Here is a 25,105-nt window from a genome sequence, read left to right on the forward strand (position 1 = left end):
CCCCACCCTTTCGATCTCTTTTCTCCCACTACCACCGATGCTACCCAATATCAGACTCTTCAGTTTCGCCAATGAACTTAATGGTCGGGTACGCAATAGAATGGGATTCTCACACTCAAATGTCATCCAATTATCACTATTTATCATACGACAATTCGGATAAATACTTACAACCAAGAGACCACTACTACTAGACATTTTGCTGTATTTTCAGAAGGAATACGTAACAAAGAAGTAGTGAAATATTTGTGGAGAATACGAAGGGTTATACATTCTTTTAAAGCCGCTGAAAATTTGTCTTAACGTATCTCGTTTATAGTGTAAACGTCATAATTACCCTCTTATATCATTTATAGTGTAAACGAAATAAGTTAACACGTGTAAACGAAATATAGGCTGCATTTCTTTTTGACCTTATCTTGTTTACACTATAAATGATATAAGAGATGTGATACCTTTTAGTAAAAACACTTCAACATGCATATTTCGATAATTAAAATATTTATTTTATTTATTTAAAAAAATTCTAGTTAAGGAGATCTGGCATATATTTTTGATTGATTAATTAAATTATTACCTCCTACATAATGGAGAAATAATGCTTCACATCCAAATACTTTTATGAACTAAGTCTAATAAAGTTAAATAATAAGACTTAGAATAATATTAGTTATAACTAATTATTGTTATGTTAGATCAATTTAGTTGAACTTAGTTAACAAAAAAAACTTAGATACGTAGCATTACTCTTTTAAAAAATACAACCTATATTTGTTATATCATCACCAAATTTTAAATTAAAGAAGGTTATTATAATTATAATATGAGAAAATTTTAAAAGGCAATATTACCAACATTGCAACCGACGTTTAACACAAGAAAAAAATATTTAAAATTCTTAAAAATAATAATATCAACTCAATTGAAAAAAAAATCTGAAATTCAAACTCGACAAAAACTCATTTTTAGTGGACTTTTTTTATAATAAGTTTATTTAACACCATGTTATAGTGTTAGTTGAAAATTGAAATCGACTGTCATTGTAGTATTGACTCTTTCACTTGTAATAAACAGAAACAATGGATTTCCTTTTCTTCCCTTTCCAAATCTACTATTTCTAGTGCATTCGGATAATAAAAGAGAACCCCCTTTCATTTGACATTAAACGATATGTTGAAAATTAGATATTATGTTATGTTAACTTATCTATTTTTTATTATAAAAAAGAACATAAAATCTTATTATTAGAACCCAATCTGTTAGAAGACAAAAGATATAATATGAGTTGATTCAATTTAAAATAGTGTATTTTATTTTATATTTTTTAATAATTATTAAAATATAATTAAGTAATATTAAATATAAAAAATATATAATTAAGAATAAGATCATTTTAATTTATTGTTTTGCCAGTATTATCGAGATAAAATACACGTGATCATATTAAATGGCATCGCTTTCATTTAACCAAAACGTGGAATGGTATTGCTACGGGTGTCTGATAAATAAAGGAGATATTCATCATCCACGCTCATGAGTCATGACAGCACAAATTCTTGTATCACTATCATCAGAAAAATGCATTGCAAGTTTGCAACACTTTAGATAGTATACAGGGCAAGATAAGAATCAACGTAAAATCATTTTCAGAAGCTGATTCATAATTTTCATCGCACTTTTACACCACGGTGGTTTTCATGTCTAACCTTAATACTACATTTACTAAGCAAAATTACTCATCCTTTCGCTTTCTTGTTTTCATGTTTCACATGTTATTATGGCGGAATGAAAAGTCATCTTTCTTTATGAGAAATTTCAAGATACAGCTATCTAGTTAGTCAACTTATAGGATTAACTACTACACATTCAAATAAGAGTTGGCCATCAATTTGTTACTCGAAAGATTAAGATTCAGGCGAGAACAAAAAAAATCTTTAAAAAATATCATCGACAAAGAATAATTAAAAAAAGTAACAAAAACAACTAATAAATATTATAATTTTTATATGTGAAAATTTTTTTTGTATTTAGCAAATAGCTTATTTATTTAATCTTAATTTTTTTGCTAATGTTTGAATAAATATTTAAAAAATGTACAAAAAAAAAAATTCAGAACAAAATTTAATGTAAATTTTTCTATTTATTTTCCAAAAAAAACTTGTCATTCAGAATGAAAAAATTTTTTAAAACAATTTATTTGACATAAAATTATAAATTTTTGAGGATGAAAAGATGTTATTTCTCTAATGATTGCAAAAGTGTATTAAATTTAAAATATGACCTCTAAAATCTTTTTTATGATATATATTTAATATTTAGTTATTTTTGTTGTATTTTTAAATTTTTTGGAGACTTATTTGTTCTTAACATCTTTTGAAATTATTTTTGTTAGCGATGTAAACTTTAAAATATTATTTTGATAGTTTACTCTTCAAATAAAGAGCAAATTAAAGATTTAAGTACTAACAAAAATAATCTTAAAAGATAAAAAATTAAACAAATTAAAATTAAAATTTTAAAAATTTAATAAAAATAACCAATCAATTGAATATTATAAAAAATAAATTTCATCAAATATGGAAATTAAGTTAAAAAAAACATTTAATTACATAGGTTGTATAATAATGTTTATAATATTTAAAAAGATATGATACACTTCTTACTTTTTTTTGATAGATAATAGTTTAATTTTTAAAATACAAATATGTTATGAGTGAAAATAAATCATTGTTACTATTCACAACTATTTAACCATTAAATTAATACAATTCAAAGAACAAAATATTACAGAGTGGAACAAGTATACAAGACCTAGTTTTGAAGTAAATAAATTTTCACTTTATACTTAAGTATTTTTTAGGTTGCGTTTGTTTTTTAGGATTGAAATTCAGAAATTAGGATCGAATATTATTTTGGTGATTGAAATTTCAGTTTCGGAATATAAAATTTTTACCCGTTTCTCAGTATTTTTATAAAGTGGGCGTGGGACACAAGATACTAAATTTTTAAAAATAAAAACTAAAATTTCAATTTTTTTAAAACAAAATACTCATTTAACTTTTTAAATTTATCTCTCAATTTTGATATTTATCTTAAGTCGAATATAATACTGAAACATGATTTAATTTAGTATATTATTTTACATCAAATACAATACAGAGACTTAATTTAATCTCTATCTCTCAATCTCTATATCTCAGTCGCTGTATTTGATTCTAAGAATAGGACAAAACAAGACACTAAAAACAAAATACAAAAGACAGAAACACAAAAATTAGTATTTTTGTATTTTGTTTGGTAATAAACTAAAACAAATTATGAAAGTCCAATTTATTCTCATCTTTTTATTTAAAAAATTTGGAAAAAAATATAATAATAAAGTTATAATTATAAAAAATTAATAAGAATAATAAAAAAATAAAATAAATTATGACTCTATATTTTTTTTGTCAGGATAGACACCAAATACACCAATTCAATATTTTTCGACACATAATTTTTGTTTATATTTCATCTGTCAAACACAATTTTGTAGTTTGTACCTAAAATATCTCAGCATTAAACCTTAATCTTTAATTTAAAGGGTTTTAAAATATTATAAAAGAAACACAAACATGAAAGCACGGATGGCATCTCATGTAGGCCTCATGGATTTGAAAAGATGCACCAAATCAAGTCAAATCAAATCAGCTACACGATTAAAGAAGGGAAAACTAGAGCCAGGATCTCAAAATCACATAAGCAAGCCATTTAGAAATTAGTTCTCAAAGAGAGAAATCTTATATCATATAAAGTAATTATTCGGAAAGAAAATAATATCTCTTTTCACGAATATCTAATTATAAGCTAAAGCTATTCTATCATATTCAAAATAAACTAATCTATGCACACAATACACATTTTAGTCCCCGTTCAAGGGCTATGCATTGGTTACCATCGTTATGACACCACGAACGTCATTTCTATCAAGAGTTTATATATCACATAAACTTTAATTAAAGGTTTGTCGTTGGTCAATAGATTGCTACAAATATAAGATGGGAATCGAATCGTCTTGGTTGCTACAAGTACAAGCTCCACAAACACAAAATCAACCGTATATGCATCAATATATTTAGAGTGAATATCCAATTCGGTCCCTGACATTTTTTCTAAAAGACAATGAGGTCCCTAGAAAAAAAACCACTTTCCGTCCCTGAAAATTTTTTCCGTGAGACAAATTAGCCCTTACGTCAATCATCTATTTTTTGGGTTAACAGAACGTGAATATGTGGCAAGTTAAGATGATGATGTGTACGTTAAGTGCCAACTTAGATTGGCATATTAATGAATCACCCAACTTGGTCTCTGACAATTTTTTGAAAATATAATTTTGTGTTTTATCTGCACTTCACAGAACATGATCAACCCTAAACACCTCTTTCTCCTTCCTTCTTGTGTAAAATCCTAACTGTCTACCACCATGAGCCATGAAGATTATTCTTCGAAAACTAGGAGTCGCAACCTGTGTGGTTATAGTGTTGGCGAAAAGAGTAAGTGCTGCACCTTTCCTTCTGGAAGAGTTAGGCAGCCAAGAATGAAGAAATTCATGTCTCCAAAATGTCACTGTGGGTCCTATGCAATTCTCTTCCAATCTTGCACATAACTTAATCCGGATAGGTTTTTCTTGGGATGCCCTAATTACAATGTAAATATTGATTTTTTTTGTATATTTCTTAAATTTGAAAAATTTATGTAATTTTGATTTTTTTTTACAATAAAAATTTTTTATTTTCAGGTACCCATCCCACATTGCAAGTATTTCAAGTGGTTAGATGTATTAGTTCACGAAAATATTGATGAGAACATTATTTCTACGAATGCTATTTTAATGAAAAGAAGATTGAAGGAGGTAGAACATAGAATGAAGGAGTTAGAGATAAAATTGAATTTGAAAAATCAAAATGAAATTGAATCTCAAGGTGGTAGATATTACTTCAGATGTTTTAGGCTTATAATTTTGGGTATAATTAGTATCATAATTGCTGTAGTCTTTAGGACATGTCCTACGTAATTGTCATAATCTTAGCTGTGACATTTTGTGATAATTATGTTGCGTTGTAATGCTTTTAAGATGTAACTAAATCTGTATAATATTATGTTTTATGTTAATCACTTTAATCTGAGATGATATTATATTGAAAGAAATTAGAATATGTTACAAATGTGTAATCACATATTTTGATGGATGAAGATATAAAAATTTGGGTATACATGACGTACGAAAAATTACCGATTAAGAATTTAATTCAGAAATCAGCGTTGCAAGTACAGTTCTTGATCAATAAAAATTCCGCATATCAATTTAAGAGGGTTGTCATAAAATTTAGAAATAAATACTGGAGTAGAAATTCCAGGTCGTCTCCCAACGAGTTGCTAAGAGAATGCAAATTATTGATCAGAAATTTTCTCAGAAATTTGGAGTTTGGAAAATAGGCACACAAATAATTATAAATTAACAAAAGATTTATGTAATTGGAATAAAGGCCTTGGCTTGGGAAAGATTAATTGGAAGTTCTATCCTTGTTGGATTTCCCAAGATAAATAATAATAGGTTGTTGCTTCTACTTAGTTAACCATCAACGAATGAAGGAAAGTCAAGTAATTGAGCCAACTTCTATTCACAAGTCCTAATCCTCTCCTTTGGGAAGGATTAGCGTTAGCAACTAGAGAGCTAGCCAACAACTTCCAGTTACTATTTAACTCTTGAGTTTTCCCAACTCAAGGGTCTCCAATATTAATCAACCCCAAAACCAAGTTAAAAGTCTACTTCATTGACATGAATACTACGTTCATAGGCATATAAGGGGAATAAAGAGAAGACATGATAAATTGGATAACAACTGAAAATTGATTAAAGGTAAAAATAGTTCTTTACATTAATAAATCCTAAAACCATAAACATACGTATCTGAACAAGGTAAATGGGTAATTAAAAGAGTAAAGGAATAAGGAAACAAACTAGAATAATGGAAACTTCAACGGAGGTGGTAACTCTTCTCAATATCCAAATCAAAAGCATAAAACTAGAAATCTATGAATGTGAAGAACCCTAGAGAAAGTAGTGATTTTCTCTCCAAGATTCAAAAAACTAAAACTAAACTATGAATGTGCGAATGTGTGAATGTCTCTGCTATCCCCTGGCTCTAGTCTGTGTTTCTGGGCCGAAAACTGGGTCGAAACTCGACCCGAAATCGCCCCCAGCGTTTTCTGCACATGGCGCATGTCACGCGTACGCATCAGTCACGCATACGCGTCGATGGTCTTCTTCGCGTGTCACGCGTACTCGTTAGGTATGCACACGTGTCGCCGTGCAAATCTCCAAATCACGCGCACGCGTCAGGTACGCGCACGTGTCGCTCCTCGCTGGTTATCTCCTTTAATTCTTGTGCTCCTTCCATTTATGCAAGCTTCCTCTCCATCCTCTAAGCCATTCCTGCCCTATATAGTCTTAAAACATTTAACGCACGGATCACGACATCGAATGGTATAAAAGGAGATTAAAAAGATATAATTTAAAGGTTTAGGAAGCAAGTTTTCAACCATAGAACCAAATTGGGAAGGAATTATAAAATTATGCAAATTGTATGGATAAGTGTGCAAAGATTTGATAAAAACCACTCGATTGAGTATAAGATAAACCATAAAATAGTGGTTTATCAATACAATAATCGTAAGTTAAATATATGTTTCATCAAATTAAAAAAAGTCTGTACAATATGATTTTCATATGTGCTATATGATAATAAAGATGGAGCTATAAACACAATCTAAAATAGTTCCATAATCTATTATAATAAACTTAGCACCAAAGTATGACTGTTCGTGCTGTGCAATAGTAAAATAATATGTCCCTAAATTGCTAGTTGTCTAACTTATATACCAGCGAATTCATTTGCAATATTAAGGAACCAAAAGATAATTAATTGAGTTCATAAGATACATATGACTCTTCACTTATAAACTAACAAAATACATGACTTGGTGCTTTTAATCTATTAATGAATCTCCTCAAGTGTTAGTTAGAGTCCTAAAACCAGGTGTTGGCATGAAGGTAAACAAGCTGCCGGATGCCCCTGAGATAGTTGGTCCAAGTGGCTCTAAATGGTTTTGAGTGGGTAGTATTAGCGGCCTCACAATGGTTTGCTTCATTCGAAACCCAACAGAAGATTCGGGAATTTGCTATGTAGCCTGTACAAGATAGAAGAACCATTTCAGCCCAAAAAATGAGCAATACTAAAGTCACCAAATACAATCTTATACTCACAGGTCCATCATTAGGAAGTGCAGATTAAGATAAATCAATCTCTTCACCAAAATCTACATTGGGCGAGGCTTTCACTTTTGGCATCTTTTTCTTATTTGTTTGCCTTTACCTAGAAATGATGATGCAAATATAATATATAGATTCAGCAATTTGCAATCAACAACACATAACAGACCTAACAGAATTAACATAATTAAAAAAATAGAATACACAAAATAACAAATGCAACCATTGGATCATGTTGTTGTCCTAGCTTGTTTGTTGCTGCTCCTACAAAAATTTTTGATTGAGTCTTGCTATCCTTCTTTGTCTTTTTAGTCTTTGATTGCCAATTTGGATCTTTAGGTGCACCTTTACAAATCTTGTGATAATGACCTTTCTCTCCACACTTACTACAAGTTACTTGGTGGATCTCCTAACTTTATTGCCAATCACCATTTCGATAGGAGCTTTCATCCTCCTAAGTTTTGGCCGGCCAGCTGAACGTACGATTGGGGGAGGGAGGATTCCTTGACAATCTGTGGGGATTCAATATTCCTCACTGTTTATTGGTTGGATCACATAGGAGTATGCTGCTCGAACAGCAACCATTATCAGTGACTTATCGACAAAATCTTCTAATGTGTATCCGATATTTTTCAATCTAAAAATTGCAGCAACTGCATGCTTGCATGGAAGTCCTACATACAATTTTAATAAATCAAATACCATAATGATAGAGCAGATAAACTTGATATAACTAATGATAGAATAGTATACATGAATTACCTGTGAGCTGCCACACATTGCATAAGATATAACAAAAAATGATTGTTTTCGTCTTGTGCTATTGCGGATAGGAGCTGTCCACCATAATTTCCTTTCAGAAAGCATCCGTCAAAGTCAATCAACCGCCTGCAACCAGCCTTGAACCCAAGCATACAAGCCTCAAGCGAGATGTAAAGCCTATCAAATAGTGGCAGACTCTCTGGTTGGTTGAGGTATTTTCCACATCATTGCAGTGGAACCTGGGTTGCTCCTTAACAGCTAACTTAAGTAGTCTTGTAGTTTATCGTATTGTTCTCCTTCCTTTCCAATTACTTGTTCTCTTGCAGCCTTCAAGCCTCTTGCGACTATCTTGTCATGCAGTTGCACATTATACTCGTCAACCATGTGCACCTTAGCCTCTTTTGGTGTCAAGTCCGGCCGAGTTTCCAAAATCTTAACCAACTTGCTTGCAACCCACTTATAGTCGGCCATATTAGAAACAAAATCCCTCCCACATGTATGGTTATCTACAAAAGTTTTGATCTGATAGCAACAATCTCTAGAATTGTATGAGGTATAGATTAACCACAGACATCCTTCATCAGCACACGTCTCCCTAATTCTTTTTGGTTCGTCCTTGAACTCGGCCATTGTGTCGAACTACATACCCAACTCAAAGTACACTTCTCCATAGTCATAACCAATTTTGTGCTATGGCCATTGATGTTTATTACTTCCTTCATCATCTGATGAAATAGGGGACACAAATGCTTCACTCTCATAAACATACTCCTTCTCTTCTTCAAAATCAACTTCTTCTATAATGGGCTCAAAATCCTTAGTGTGACTTGACCCACTTTTATCTTGTCTAGAACCAGGTTGGGCCTTAGAACCACTAAGCCCAGTATGTTGTCCACCTATATTGACCCCTAAACCAAATCTAACATTACCCCTTCCACTAGGACTAAAGTTGGGCTAAACATGTTTCTTTCTTTTTCCCGCATACTTCCTTAAATTAGCCTTCTTCTTGTCCGTATTCACATTTCTAGCAGCCTTCCTGTCAGGATCACCCTTCCCATTATCACAATCATCTTTCTCATCAGCAACCTTCTTATTAGTATGTGTCCTCAGCTTCATTCTGTCTTCGTCACTATCAATGTCACTACTCTCATCATATGCATCTGAAGGAGGATTGTATGCCTCATCCTCTGAACTTCCATCATCTTCATCAGATGAGGATGAGGAGGAAGAATCCTCAACTTGAGCGGTAACCTGACCTAAATTCTCGTTAACATAGCAAGGCTCACCAACTGGGTGTTCAAAGTATAAATTAAATTCTAAACAATCATTCGCCGATAAACTGTTTCTCAAATAATTTATCTAAGAATCTCCCTTAATCACATACAGACCAAATTCTAAATTTTGAGCTGTGGGTTCTAATCAGTACATTATAGCATAATCAGCATATCCTAAACTCTTTAGTAGTTCTTCTAGATAAAAAAAAGTTCACTAAATCTAAGTCTATTGGAGAAAATTTATGTACTTTTCCATCCAAATACTTCAACACCCCAGTACTATCCTTCCCAAGTCTTCCACCATGGTGAAACACGAGTACTGCAAAGTTAGACATCTGCAGCACCAATAAAAGACAAATTCAGCAATAATAACAATAGGAAATAGATAGATATATTTGAAAATAATGTAGATTATTTAGTAATTTTAATGATTGATATATCAAATTTTAATATAGATTATATATCAATTTATCAAATTTTAATACATAGATAGACAAATTTAATGTAGATTATTCACTAAATAAGACAATGTGAATTATATATCAATTTATCTAAAATTAGATAGATTAGTTCATACCAATGGAACATTTTTGTAGTGCGTATATGTGGTGGAACAAAGAAAAATATCATTTTCAAGAAGAACATGTAAGATTCATAACAGACACAATATTGCATTGCAGTAGACTAAAATGCAAACTTATGAATAAAAAGGAATCGAAGTATCAACATCAACAAAACACATAAGCTTTTCAGTCAAAATATACAGAGCATATTTGTTGTTATTGAATCCTAAGCCATGTTCTAATTCAACCCTTCATGCAAAATTTGAATATAAACAATACTCCAAATCATAGGTTTCAAAGCATGTTCAATGACAGAGAGTGATAAAACCACCTTCAACTTGATCATACACATGCAATGGCAAAGAGAGTAAGTAACGAAACTTACCTCTTAACAAACAATTCCTCCGTCACGGCGCCGTCAAAACGCCGTCAATAACTCCGTCGGAACCAACATCTTCCTCCAAGTGAATCATCTTCAACGAATTTCGAAAGGGAGAGATTAGAATTTTTTTGTAATTCTAGAGAGTAAAAGAGGGATTCTGTCTCATCACATATGAAACTTGTTTATTTTTTATGGAATTATTAGGGGGTCGGGTTAGATAGCCACTAATCTGCCTATCCAGGTTGGCATTTAACTAACACATCATTAACTTAACGTGTCGCATAGACATGGTCAATTAGCTCTAGAGACATTAGTAATGGAAGGGCTAACTTGTCTAACAGAGTTAATAAATAGGGGCTGGATAGGATTTTTTTTTTATAGGGGCCTTGTTGTCTTTTAATATTGTCAGGAGCGTTTTGAATTTTTTTCTCATATATTTATTTATCATTCTCTTTAGTTTTATAAAAAATATTTCATTTAAATTGTAAAAAAATAATAAATAAATATATTGATACATCCATAGTTGATTTTATGCCTCTGAAAACTTGTACTTATTCTCCAGATTATCGACCTTGTCTTTGTACTGGTGTCATATAAGACATTCCGTTAATTATTTAACTTTGACCTCACGGTAGGACTACATTGAAACTAAATGAAACTTTTTTTGAACTTAAATAAACATTTTAAACTTTAAAGACCAAAACAAGATTACGTCCAAACGTACCTATTATTTTTACTTGTACAACAGACTTAACACTTAATCAAATATAAAAATATACATGTTAAATTCTTTCAAATGTTAGATAACAAATGTTAAAATTAATTATTAACAAAAAATTAAACTTTCATATTAAAATAATAACTAAAAAATTTATTATTTAATTTTTTTATCTATAGAGACCCTAGTCTTCTTAGACGACGGAGACTTTTGTCTCTTACGACCTTTTTATAAAAATAGTTTAATGCTATAAATTTTTTGTGCCGTAATCTATAATGTCAAGACCGACATAATTTTAGAAAATTTATATTCCCATGTATAAATACTTTCTCCATTTTGTGCAGGCTCGTGTAGCTTGAAAGGAAGCTTGACACCACCAACCCGAGTACTCCAGTACTAGACCGGGGCAACGGTTTCTGGTCTGGTGTAAACTAAGGAAACTAAGGAACTGCTTTTGTAGTTACTTTAGAACGAGTTACCACTGATAGTTTTTCCTTTTGGAAAGGCTATCGAATCTTAAGCCTAGATTCATATGTTAGATGACTTTTTGAATGGTAAATTTAAATATTAGTTACTTTTACAAATATGCAGATGAATCATGACAAATTGTTCTCATAATGTTTGAACTTTGAAGCATCATCCAAAATCTAACAACCACTAAAGTGCGCAACCCTGTATAAGGAGCTAACTGAACAATTAGGGGGTGTAAAGTTTGCAAAACCACACAATTGTTACTCAGGTTTTCATAATCCTATCACAACTTGACAAATTGTATGAAATTTTAGCCTAGTGTTATAACTAACTGTCAGACAATGGAATTTATAATCCAAACCTCTGGAAAATGTAACTGGATGCATCTAGAAGCAATGCACTGAGACATAGTACTTTACTATTTTGTACAGTGGTCAGTTTAAGTGGGGCTTCTTAATCAAACAATTTTAGTAAATTTTATGTGCAGAGCATCATTCTCTGAAATTGACAGTGCTTCGGCATTTAAGAACCAGCGTGCTTCGTTGGGGGGTTATCAACTTGTTTACGTGTGTGATCCACTTAAAGAAATATCGTACTGAGAGAAAAGCATAGACAAATGGCAAAATGGTAGACATTCCACCTTCAATTTGCCCACCTGATTAGATTTTGAAATGAATACCCAACCAAACTGTTGTTTCTACCTATATGTTTTTATCTATGTAAACTTATATCTGAGACTCCTAGTATCTACTTATTCCCAACCCATTTAGATTCAGACTGGAAAGTCCTCTGAGCTTTTTACTTAATCAATCATACCCTACCAATCCTAAATACCTTTCCGATTTGGACATTTATATATACCACCAGCATAATCTCAGTCAAGAAAACCTTAGTCATCACATATCAACAAAAGAGAGAGATCAAAATGAAGGTATGTGTCTAACCTATGTCAAATTAGCATGGAACATTTCCTTCAATCCTTCAGCTTCATCATCATCATTTTTCCTTGTTGCAGATATTCCAGTGGGTGCATCGAAAGCTTCGGCAGAATAGTATTGATCCTTTCAAGGATTTCACACTTGGTATTCATTCACCTGTGCTTATTTTCTCTTTTCCACTACTTTTTTCTCTTGCTATTATGATATTACTGAGCTGCATTAATATATATGAACCACAAAGGTAAACATCAGGTGTTTTGCAGATTAGGCATTTTAACCAGATCAGGAACACTAATGTACTTGAAAATATGCATCTCTTTTCAACATGTTAGATGCATTCACTAACCAACTACAGATAAAATTTTCCTGTACATCACTAATAGTGCCTCTTGTTGACATTTAATTCAACTTATTATACTTTTCCTTTTCCCATGTTTGGTATTCCTCTTTCAAGAGAACAAGAGCAATGGGAAGTATTGAGATTATCTTTATTAATAATTTCACCAGCTCACTAATTTTCTTTGGAAATTATATTTCAGCAAACCCTTGTAGTTGTCTTACACCACAGCCAACATGTGACAACCAATACTCCCACATGATGCCAAGCTTTGGCTCCATGAATCAACCCGGCTTCTTAAAGCCACACCATCAAGAAAGTCTGACATCTTATTCAGGGCTTGATGTCGAAGGGGAGTCCAAACAAGAAACACCTGCAGCCATCTCCGAGCTCTTTGAAGGCTTTCTAACAATTGGAACTCTTGGCACAGAAATAGTCAACAATGAACCAGCAACACCAACATTTCCCATGCCTATTGAAGACATAACTATGAACAATGCAGAGGTGACGGAAAATGATCTGAAGCTCATTAGTTATGAGCTTGAGAAATTTCTTGAGGCTGAAAAGGAAGAAAGTTTCTATGAATCTTCAGGAAGAAACAGCCAAGTAAGCACTATCACACTTAGTAGCAAGCAAATAGCTGGATCTGAAGCTGAAGACAATGCAAACAAAGCTGTGTGTCCACTGCAAGGATATTTATTGGGGTCATCACCTGAACTTCCAGAGACAACAGAAGTGAAGAAAGAGAGGGCATCACTTGCCGAGCTATTTCATAGGACAAAGACAAGTCAAGAATCTATAGAGACAGGAGAAAAAGGAGAAACACAAATCAAGCAAACACAAAAGTCTGCCATGCATATTATGAGAAAGATGTTGAAAAAAGTCCATGTCTCTTCAAAAAGCTGTAACACTGCTGCAAGGGATGATGCCGCCTCTGCTTCAACCAATAAAAAGCTCCATAAGGTAGGTCTTTACCAGATCTTCTGCACTTAACATCAAATTCAATGGTTGTCCCCATCTCCCATTGCCTATGATTATTGCCTTGGCATCTAAAAGTTAGCTAATGAAAATTTTAATGCATGTTTGTTTCTTGGTCACCCGGAATACAATGAGAGTAGGAATCAAACACACTATAGAAACCAGATTGTGCAAATAATTTATTACTCAAATTTATTAGCGAAGAAAAAACAACAAACAAAAAAAATTTGCTAGTTAATTCTTTCATAGAGAATCTATAGAACTTGCCGTAGAAGATAATCAAAGCAACTTAAAGAATTAAAATTCGTAAAACAAGACTGAAGAAAATTAGCCAAAGGGATTTGGGTCAGACTCAACGTATCTAACAACACTGAAGGTCATATGTTAAATATCATTCCAAGTTGAACAGTTTTGGCATCTGGCAGAATAGTTTCAGGTACCAAAATAATCTGCAAACCTCTGAATCCAACATATATGTCTTCAATATATGCTGAAAGCAATCTATCATATCATAATTTCATTGTTTCATTTGGATATGTAGGTTCTAAGAATGTTTCACAGAAAAGTCTATCCTGAGAACACTGTAACTGCAAAGGATTTTGCTAAACCCAACAAAGATAAGATTAAGGATGCTTCTCATGACTGCTGCCATGAATATCAGAACAGAGACCCCACAAACCCAGACAAAGGCAGAAGAGTTAATTCGGACACCAAGTCAACAAAGTCTTCCCCAAACTGTGAGCCCATCTGGAACCCGCCGCAAGATGGGCTTAGTTGCAGTACTTCAACTACAAACAATGAGCACTGGATCAAAACAGATGCAGAGTGTAAGTACTTATCTCTCTAGCATACAGTTCCTCATACACATATAAGTGCACACATCAAACTTTTACACAAATCTTTCATCAGCATATATATATGAATTAGGATCAAATGACGCATGTGTCAATTTAATAAAGTTATACAGCTTATAACTTTTTATAGGATATATATTTTAATTACCCAACCATTGTGAATCAAAATAACATATAATGAACATCATTTATATTAAATTTTACCGAAATCGAACATCAATAAGCACCATAATATATGTGAAATTGCATTATAATTAGTTAATATATCTGTGTATTTTAACCCATTTACAATTTTTGGCATTATAGACTTGGTGCTGGAGCTGTAGCTACCTAAGCTGTAAGAAAGTGCAAGGCATTGACATTGAGCCTCTATAATAGACTTGTAAAATCTACTCTTTCATAATACTATGATGATCTTATGTGTGTACTTCCAAGTGGAAGTGATGCTGCATTAAGGTTGTGAGTTTCATGTATACATACTTTATATGTAGACATCAGTTACTTCTACTATTTTCTTATTGGTTCTCATGAATCATTCTTCCATCAAACTCAAGAAAGGCAACTCATAATTACAAAGTTTGTTCAGTGCCTATTATGTCTGCATTTTATCCCAGCTTTAGTATCGAAGTGGTCAATCTCGGATAGTGGTGCAGAGTGGCTGGCCCCAAAATGCCACCATGGGATAGCAAATTCTGGGATAGCCACTATTTCAAGAAAAACAGAAAATGATGTGTATGCTCACAATTGATACATTCTTTGTTATAAATCATAAGTCATAGTCTGTGCTTTAAACTCATAATAAACAATTAATCCAACGTACAAGTATAAACAACAATCCAATAAAATAAAAGTCAACCATCATAAGGGAAAAGGAAAAGTACAGAACCAAACCCTAATCAAACATCAACAACTAAGAACCAGTAGAGAAGGGAAGCAACCGAGAGGCAGTACAAACGTTTAAGATAGGATCAAATGATACCAGTGCAAGTTTAAGAAAATGGTACACTATCCAATAACTTTGTATCAAAGTAAATTTTTACAAAACCTACCATTCAATCAGAAGTTTATTCATTGTAAATCAAATCTATAAAATTTCATAGCAATCTAAAAATCATTTGATATATTTTTTTTATAGATCAAAATTGACGGTAACACTCAAGATTGGCATATGCATGAATTAGATTTAGGCTTCTGATATTCAATTTTCACAAAATTTGGTACAATGATCTCCATAATAGGTGACTATAAATCAACGGTTTGATTGATTCAAATTATTATAGATAGATAAAAACAGTGTAACTTTAAAGATAACATTGATGTCATTTAATCTTAACTCATTGAATTGGATTCAATTGACATTAATGTCATTTAATAAAAAATTAAAAAAAGAAACTAAACTAAACTAAATCTGACCCCTCAATTTTACAATAGATCAATGGTTGGTACACTTATTATAAGGAACATGCAAGCAAGGATAAGACAGGAAGGAATATCATGGGGGATAAAAGAGAGAGATGAGAAAGAAAAATATGAAAAAGAAGATGGGATATGTCATGTTCCCTGATCATGACTACTATGATTAATATCCTGTATTAATTGTGTCATTAAAATAAATGCCTGTTAAGCACTTATCCATCTCTTTCTCCTTTGAGCTGATACTTAGTCATAATGTTTTGCTTCTATCCTCTGTAGGTGGTTTTGTATGCTGTCCTTATAACCCAACTCCAACTCCGTTTCACGTTTCTATCCTTGAACCCATAGGCCTCTAATCTACCTTAATTTCAATATTTTGTAGTCAAGAAAAATTCATGTCTACTTTGTAAAAAGCAGCCTTGCGTAACCTAAGAATAGCTTTTGTATCACGAATTAGAACTCAATATGTCACAGGCCATTTCAGACTTTCAAACTCCCAATCACCAATTTTTGTCAATTCATGGCTGCTTTTTGCATATGATCTTAGTTTCCAATGCAATTCTTTGCCAACGACTTCTTTTGGTAACAACTGCATCATCATCATCAACCTCAACAAACCAAATGCACAACTACTCTCTTCTTTTTCCAAGTCAAAAGGATACTATTTTCATCACACTGGTGTCTTTTTCCAGCATCCTTCTGGTTGGAAACCACAACACTCCGCTCATCTCCCTCCATGCAGCCTACCCCAATGTCCTTTTAATTCCAACCAGTGTAACAACACCTGCCATAGCCAGTGTTTACAATATTCATCTGCCAGTGCTTCCCCCATTCTCAATAGAGTATCCAGCATTATGATGAATAGGAGCTACGATGATTTTGTATGATGATTGAGCCTCCTAGTTGTTTCCAGCTAACTATGTTGTGACTCCAGTTGGTCCATAGTGGTGTTGTGACATCACTTCAACAATCTCTCATTAATATCAATCGTATAGTCATCTCCGACAGTCCCATCTAGAGAACATGTATTGTTGCTGAATCAGGGATATTTGAGATATCCCTTGTTCTCCTAGACTCGTGACTAATTTCCTATATCACCTTTACTCCTCTCTAACTCTCTCTTTATAGCCGTCAATCAACTAACGGATTGTTATTCTTAAATACTAAGGCCCATAACTTAGGCCTGGTCCCTAACAGAACCCAAGACCAACCTTAACACATGGTCAACAAGCAAATATCCCACAAAATTAAGCTATTTTGAGATATCCGAATAGTTAAATTTCCTTTTCCTTTATTCTTTTAACATATGTCATTATGTTGCAAGTAGAAAATACATCTAGCACTTGAAGCTTATGGTTCAAACCTCATAGAATCCGGTGCTAATAAAAAGGCAGCGAGTATGAACTACAATGGAAGTAACTCCTCTCTGAGGTTGCCACCCATCTCCATCTTCCATGATCGATCTACAAGACTTGCAAACTCTCTGAAATACATACAGGAAGCTCGATAAGTGAAATAAGTGGTTCTCACAATAATATGCAATAGAACATTGGCAATAAAAACTTCAGCCAATATGCAATGGTAAACAATGTGAAATGATTAACGGAGAAACCACTGATCTACTACACATATGCAGCATTGTTAAGTGTGTATATATTATATTTTGGCAATGCCAATAACTTCAAAAGGACTGTCCATTTGGGTCTCTTTATTTGGGGATTCTTCCACCATGGATGCATAGATAGGACAAAAGTCCCCTTCACATGGATTTAGGAACAGCAGTTGTGAGTGGGCACAAGGTCCTGTATAGTTGAATTACCTAAGATATCCTTAATATCAAATTATATACAAAAAGATGTACATTTAAGTAACTTTATAATTATTATATTAATCTAAAGAAACTAAAACTAGTTTGCAAAAAAAAAATCTTTTTGGACAAAGATTTAAATACTATTGCAACACTATTGGATGCATACCGACTCATCGAAAAAGAAAACTGAACTTGTTCCCACATCAATCAGCCTATAGCCATTCCTACCACACCCTAGGATTGACTATTCATTTCCTTGCTTCCTCACTTCATATGCCGGTTCCCTCTGATATCCACTCCAATCTTTGCTGCCAACCACTCTTTACAACTGCTGCTCAATGGCGGCCTTCCTTCACTAGTTGCCACCATAACCCTGCCTCAACTTCATTCTTTAGATTACTGATTTGTGCTCAACATCATTTTCTTCCTGTTGTTTAAAGCACGAGCAAAACATTGTTGTATTAGTTAACTAAAGCATTGATGACCGCATGATCCTTTTGGTCCCTTATTACAGTTGTTGATCCAGGAGTCACCATTTCTTTTTGCGAATAAAAGGCACATGTGCAAGACATAATTAAACAACAACGAGCAACCCATGCCCTACTCAAAGCTATATGAATGATGTGATACCCGTGTTCTGTCAGAAATCAAGTTGGCAATAAGAAAAATTTAAATGTAAATCTCTTTCAATAGCCCCACCCCCTTCTTCTGTCAGAAATCAAGTTTGCAATAAGAAAAATTCAAATGTAAATCTCTTTCAATAGTCCCCCCCCCCTTTTTTTTCTTTTTATTCCCTCTTGTTTGATAGAAAAAATAAAAATAAAAAACTTGTTGCAATAGTTTCAACGTGTAGTTATTATATGTAACCAAAAGACCTATTTCAACATGAGCACCATAATCTTAGCATGGAATATAAAACCTGGCAAGAGTAACCCTATTTTGTTGGCTACTCGATTTCGTATCACTCGACTGTGGTAGCATGCATTCCAGCTTCCACTAACCCCATCATTCTCATTGCTTGGAGTAAAGGTCCCAAATGGCCCCAAAACTTCATATCGTGCCTTAAAATGACTCCCTGAAATTTCAATTAACCCAATCTATACTCCCAAATTTTGATTCGCAACTCATATTAGTCTCTAGGTTCATCTCGTTAGTTCAACCCCAACAGAATAATACAGAACGCTTTGGGTAAAGGAAGGTTGCAGCAACGAGCTCGCTTATGATGTCGCCATAAAAGAGAAGGAAAGAAAGAGTCAATGGTTTTGGCTGAGAATGATAATTTGTTTTGGGGAAAAGACATATTTTAACATTTCATTAACTTTGCATCCACCACATAACACTCGTTTTTTATTGGACCCCCATGGCAACTTAACTGCCAACTCAGAACACTATTAACGGAGATGAACCTAGGTGAGTCACGAATTGAAATCTTCAGGTCCATATTGGGTTAATTGAAATTTTGGGGGCCATTTTGAGGCACGGCGCAAATTTCAAGAGTCATTTTGGACCTTAACTTCATTTGCTAGTGTAAGGATAACTGTTGTAAGGGCGGACACATGTCCTATTCACCTTCTACCACTACCGACCACCTTCAAGCTGCTATGCCGTGGATCCCTATTTTCATCCAAATCAGAACTTGAAAACTCCAAAATAGACCTTCATAGCTAACCCACAACCAGTTTAAACTGCAAAGCTAAATGACATTCCAGTCCTACACCCTAACTATGGTATCACCTTAATAGGAAATATTAATTGTTGTGGGCGCAGGTCAGCTAAACAGCATTAAAGATTTTATGAAGTTAAAGCACATTGAGGGAACTGATCCTACAAAGGGTGATCCATAATTTGATGTATGGGGTTGGGATGATGAGGGATACTTTCTTTGGTTGAACAACTTAGAAAGAAAGTGGATTTAATTAGGGATGCCATGTTGCTTTTATCCTTGAAGTCCTTAAAACCATCAACAGCGTATAAAATTATAGGATCCCCATCCAAAGGAATTATGAAATCAATCAATATATTCTGCGTTGTGCACAAATCCTCCATTTTTCACTAATTACTTTATCACTCCACTTCTTGTTATTGGTTCACGTAACCTCTCAACATTTGTACCATTTTTGTAGTGCTCAGCAATAATTGTAGCCAGGTGGAATAAATAGAACAGTAGAGTTGTTTATGACAAATTGTTATAAAACAAAAAACTAAAGATTTCACACAACAATGAGGCTCAACTGGAAAAATTACAACACCTAAACAATGGAGGTCATAATAGAGGCACTGAGTGATTGGTATGAGTTCACAGCACGCACAAACTCCTACGTAGTATCGATAGGTTTGAATTTGTCACTTAGCCACTAACCAAGATACAGAAAAACAGAAGTTACAGAAATCTCAGCAAGTCAGCGTCATGCTCTTTCCATCAACACATCAACTTTAATACAAAATTCAAATTTATTTAATGTCTTTGTATCAATTGAAGTTAGAATTTCAAAATGAGATACACAAATCATGAGCCAATGCAGCAATATACAAACTCTTATATACATATGCAGGATATAATATAAAATGATTGATAGTTATAATTAAAAAATGTACAATGATTCAAAATTAATTGAGAAATTAGTAAAAACCTCAAGTCATGGCTGACAACAAGAACAGTCAACTCCCTTTTTAGATGCTTTAAAAGCTTCACAACATCTGCACGTGCTTTCCAATCTGCTCAGTGGGAAATTATCAGATACAACTTTAAAAGATATACTTTATTTCATTTTAACTGAAAGATAATCATTGAAGAAGTAAAGGTTCACATATAAAATAATAAGACACCAAAAATAAGAATGCTCGTATTCTAAAAATTACAAAATGTAAGAAGTTGGTAAAACAATATTAATTGAAAGCTAGATTTTAGTAAGATTTATTTGATTTATTTGATTCAATCCTTGAGAGGAAATCGAAAAGCTCCTTAAGTGGAATAACAACAGCAAAGCACAATAAAGAAGTCACAAGTTGCATTGTTTACCAAGTCCAGCAAGAGGCTCATCCAATATCAATAGATCAGGGATTTGCACCTGCAAAATACATTTGGAAAAGACCATGAAGCTCATTAATGCTACTGACACCTATAACTTTGTAACCGAGATTGCATCAATCACTCAATAGCTGGTCAGGTGAAGAGATGAAGCAATAACTAGCAGACATCTCAGTATCAGGATTTGTAAGTTTTTAAAAAGAGGAAAATTCTTACTAATTGAATTGCCAAAGCAAGGCGGCGTTTGTAACCGCCGCTAAGGGAGTGAGGATTTTTGTCCAATGATATCCCATTCAATCCAACCTACAGTAAGAGCAGTAGATATGAATATAAGGATAAAATGATAACAAAGGCTTGGAAAGACACCCTGTAATATACAGAGGCATAGCTACCCAGTTAATTGCCCTTTGAAGCCCTAAAGCAAGATTTTCTCTCAATTGATAGCTACCCTTTTGCCTTGGCCACCCAAAAGTGACTTCATCAAGCACAGTTTCAGCTAAAAAATACCTAGCTTGCAACACATATGTAGAACAAGTGAAAAATGATCAAACAAGATTTACTTATGAACAAATAAACTATGACAGATGAAAAGCCCTCTGCAATCTTATAATGCCAGACAGTGTCTGAAACAGAAACTGCATAACAGTCTTACTTATATCAGACTATATATGCATTTTTATGTATATAAAATATATAATACTAGAAAGTTTTTTTTTTTGGGTCAATACAACACATAACACACACACCCACTCTACTCACACACCCATTAGATACTCTCTTTTTCATCAAGAGAGATTCGAACCCATGTGGTACTTTTAGGAGGCAAATGTATTTGCCACTGGGACAAGCCTCAGCCACATAATACTAGAAAGTTTAAATGACCATAGTAAGCATGAGGGGTAGTCATCTTGTAAATTGATGGTTAAATGTTCTAGTAGCTAAGATTCAACATAGACAGCAGTAAGGTGCAGAAAATAATCAAAGCCTCCACTAGCTACCATAATGGTTGGAGCCTTGTCATAGTGGTGTCCACTTAGAAAGGTTAATGACTAAATAATAACTTGCATTGGTTATTATTGTTATAATGTTACATGTTTGTCCTCAGTCCTTACCACGTCCACGGCAATGCTTTTCTATCCTAGTATTTCTGTGTATACGTTTCTTGGGCTTGTACAAATCCCAACAATTAATTGTGTATATGATACAAGGTTTACAACATCAGATTTTAATCAAAGTTATACAACAAAAAATGCGTTATTTATATTCAAATCAATTAATATTCATAGTTTCATACCTCTCAGGAAACTGGAAGACAATACCAACTCTTTCTGGTGACAAAGGCTCAGGAGGCTGGATAGGATTTCCATCATTTCCATACTTTTGGCTGTAAATGGATCCAGTGGTCGGTTTGCTTATTCCTGCAAGAAGCTACATGAAGAGAGGGAAGACCGTTGGAGGAACAATAATACTTACCCAAACATGAAACTAACATGAATATTCATGCAATTAAATTCCCCGAACAGGGAAAAAAAGAGAGAAAAAGAAGTACCTGCAAGAGTGTTGTTTTCCCACTTCCACTTTGTCCGAAAATTAGACCAAAACTGCAGCAATTGACAAAAATTCAGCAGGGATTAAGTACAAGCACCTAACACCTAAACGCTCAATCATGTCAATAGGAACTCAATGATAAACATAATAAAGCTCTACCTCTTTTAATTTAAACACACAAATTTTAAAAGGAGAAAAGTTATTGCTAATAAGTACCTTTTCTCCGGAAGTGAGAAACTAACTGAATTCAGTAGCTTAAGCTGAGTCCCCGGAGGCTGATAGCTAACATCTCTAACCTTAAGCCAAAAAAAATATATCGCATTCATATAATATTAGTTAGTCTTAGTCTTATATAAATACGATCACAAATGTGAAATTCATCGACATCGAAACAGCAATGGATATGACATGAAAATTACTATTCTATATCTAGTCCTAAAAACTACTAACTAAAGCTAAACTTTTCATTCAACATAAAAAGTAAAAAGATTATATTCTAGAAGCTACTACATACTTCAAAAGCGGTGTAATTGCAGTTGATGGTGGGAAGCTTGGTTGTTGGTGCAGGGAAATTGAACCTGGAAGAACTGAGGCGATTATGGTTGAGTGAGGGTGAAATTGGGGTTAAATTAGAAAGGGGGAATGGGGGTGGTGAGCCTGAGAGGAAGCGAAAGGGAGGAGGAGTGCTTAAAGAGATGGCCATTGAGAGAGTGGGGTGGGGGACAGGGCGCCGGGGTCTTCAGGGTATGACACCTGCGTTCTTCACTCTTGTCTTTTTCTTTCCCTCTGGGGCTACCTGTCACAATTTAAAGCTAGTGTTTGGAACGGGTGTATAGAGACAGACGGATAAAGAAAGTGTTTTGCACTTTTGCATATATTTCCTAAGTGAATTATACATTTATACTATAAAGATGTTTACAGATTTTTCATTTAACAGAATGAAAGAAAGATTAATAAAGATAGTCACATTTTGAATAATAATAAAATAATAAAAAATAATTATAAAAATAATTATATTTTTTTTTATATTATTTTAATTTGTATAGTAGAGTATTTTATTTTTAATTAGGGTAAAACGTCTTTTTTTTAAAGAAGTTTACATGTCCTATTGTTATTATTATTGAAAAATCAATTATTTTTAAATTTTTTAATAAATTATAATAAAATTAAATTTTTTTATAACAATAATAATAAGTTTAATTTTTTGGGGATCTAATTATATTTTTAAATTTTTAGATATTTAAATGTTCGCAAAATAAAAAATTAATGGTATATTTATTTTTTTATCAAAAAATTTAAAGATAGTCGGTTTAGATAGTGTAATTCGATCGAATTAAACCGGATCTAATAATTATAATACAGACAATTAGGTTTATTATTGTTACTATAATAAACCAATTTTGTTCTGATTTATTACAAAATAAATTATTAATCGGTTTAATAAAAATATCCAATAATAACATGACACATATAAATATCTTTAAAAAAATATTTTTAGTGTCTTTATTAAAGTGGTCTCTTTCCTAATTTCGCATGCTATACATCCACATGGTTCACCAATATTTTCTACCATAATTTCGTATTCAATAATTACGAGATTGCATATGGATAAGCTATCTGGGTTAATATTCAAATTAGTCTCTAAATTTATATTCAAACTTTAAATTTATTTAAATTTATTTTTGAAATTATACTCCAAGACTCATAATAATTCTTAAAATATTTTTCGTCATCAGAAAATTGAGCTGGATCTATCATGTTGACAAACATTCTCTCTCCTCTAAAATGATGTCGATTTATATATATATATATATATATAACTTTTATGTCTTCTCTCTCCAAACTTAGTCTCGGTGCCTCTCTGTCTCTCCAACCTCTTTCTCTATCGCTGTTCTCATTAGTCGCCGTCTCAGCGCCACGGCCGCTCACCCTCTTTCCCAATCTAGTCTATGACACTCACAATATTCAAACACGACAGATATAGAGCTCAAAATCTCAACCTTCTTTGTTATTGTCTCTTGCCAGCTTTCATTTCGTTGTTGTGCCACTCGTCGGCCTCCATCTCGTCACCGCGCCACTCGCCGGCCTATATCTCATCGGTGCGCCACTCGCCGACCCCTCTGCGTCACTGCGTCATCTCGTTTCTCACCCTCACTGCTCGTTGCTGCCTCCCTCTCTACTTGTTGCCGTCATTGCTCGTCGTCTACGCTCTTCTCTTGTCTCCTATCTGTCTCCCTCTACCTCCCTCTTCTCTTCCTTGGCCCAGTTCTCTTCCTCTGCATGTGACGACCAAGGTGAGTTTTTGAAATTTTTTTAGGTACTCAATCATTATTGTGTAATATTTTGGGTGATTGTTCCTATTGATCCTGTTTTAATATAACTACAATTAGGGATGGCAAACGAGGAAGCTCCCCCCTCCCCCGCCCGCCTAATGAGGACATCCTGAATTCTTCTCTCGCCCCGTCTAATAGCAGGCTGGCAGGCCAAACCTGTCAAATCTCTCTAAATTCACAAACATTAAAGTATTTATAATTATAAATATGTAATAAACATAATCATAAATTAAGTTTTTTTGAAACAAAATAATAAAACTAACATTGTCCAAAAACATATAATTAAACATCTTCAAGTTTATAATCAATCAAACACAAAATATAATTCAAAATATAACTTAGAACATCTTCAATTATCATCTTCATCCTCTTGTAAATCAACAA

At 33.3% G+C, this 25,105-nt stretch overlaps 2 protein-coding genes across 5 annotated transcripts; one reads left to right on the top strand and one right to left on the bottom strand.

Moving 5' to 3' along the window:
* Window positions 1-9,505: 9,505 nt before the first annotated feature.
* LOC107494779 (ABC transporter I family member 11, chloroplastic) lies at window positions 9,506-23,208 on the bottom strand. Of its 4 annotated transcripts, none has more exons than XM_016115816.3 (10): window positions 22,903-23,207; window positions 22,605-22,684; window positions 22,390-22,441; window positions 22,135-22,268; window positions 21,233-21,347; window positions 21,057-21,143; window positions 20,832-20,880; window positions 20,443-20,527; window positions 17,366-17,485; window positions 9,506-9,683 (listed from the first exon to the last, which is right to left on the bottom strand). In XM_016115816.3, the coding sequence occupies exons 1-9, from the start codon at window positions 23,089-23,091 to the stop codon at window positions 17,407-17,409; spliced, it is 870 nt and encodes a 289-aa protein (XP_015971302.1). In that variant the 5' UTR covers window positions 23,092-23,207; the 3' UTR covers window positions 9,506-9,683; window positions 17,366-17,406. The 4 variants fall into 4 exon arrangements, 3 of the variants coding, with proteins under 3 accessions (XP_015971302.1, XP_015971301.1, XP_015971300.1); XM_016115815.3 differs by lacking the exon at window positions 9,506-9,683 and adding an exon at window positions 13,974-14,523 and having other exon boundaries at window positions 22,903-23,206; XM_016115814.3 differs by lacking the exon at window positions 9,506-9,683 and adding an exon at window positions 13,974-14,539 and having other exon boundaries at window positions 22,903-23,206.
* Window positions 12,167-15,291, top strand: LOC107494780 (protein LAZY 1). Its single transcript, XM_016115818.3, has 5 exons — window positions 12,167-12,413; window positions 12,498-12,564; window positions 12,960-13,720; window positions 14,277-14,562; window positions 14,896-15,291. Exons 1-5 carry the CDS (start codon window positions 12,408-12,410, stop codon window positions 14,913-14,915), a joined length of 1,140 nt encoding a protein of 379 aa, XP_015971304.1. The 5' UTR covers window positions 12,167-12,407; the 3' UTR covers window positions 14,916-15,291.
* Window positions 23,209-25,105: the final 1,897 nt, after the last annotated feature.

This window comes from Arachis duranensis, chromosome 6, assembly GCF_000817695.3.
Source record: "Arachis duranensis cultivar V14167 chromosome 6, aradu.V14167.gnm2.J7QH, whole genome shotgun sequence".
NCBI classification, from domain to species: domain Eukaryota; kingdom Viridiplantae; phylum Streptophyta; class Magnoliopsida; order Fabales; family Fabaceae; genus Arachis; species Arachis duranensis.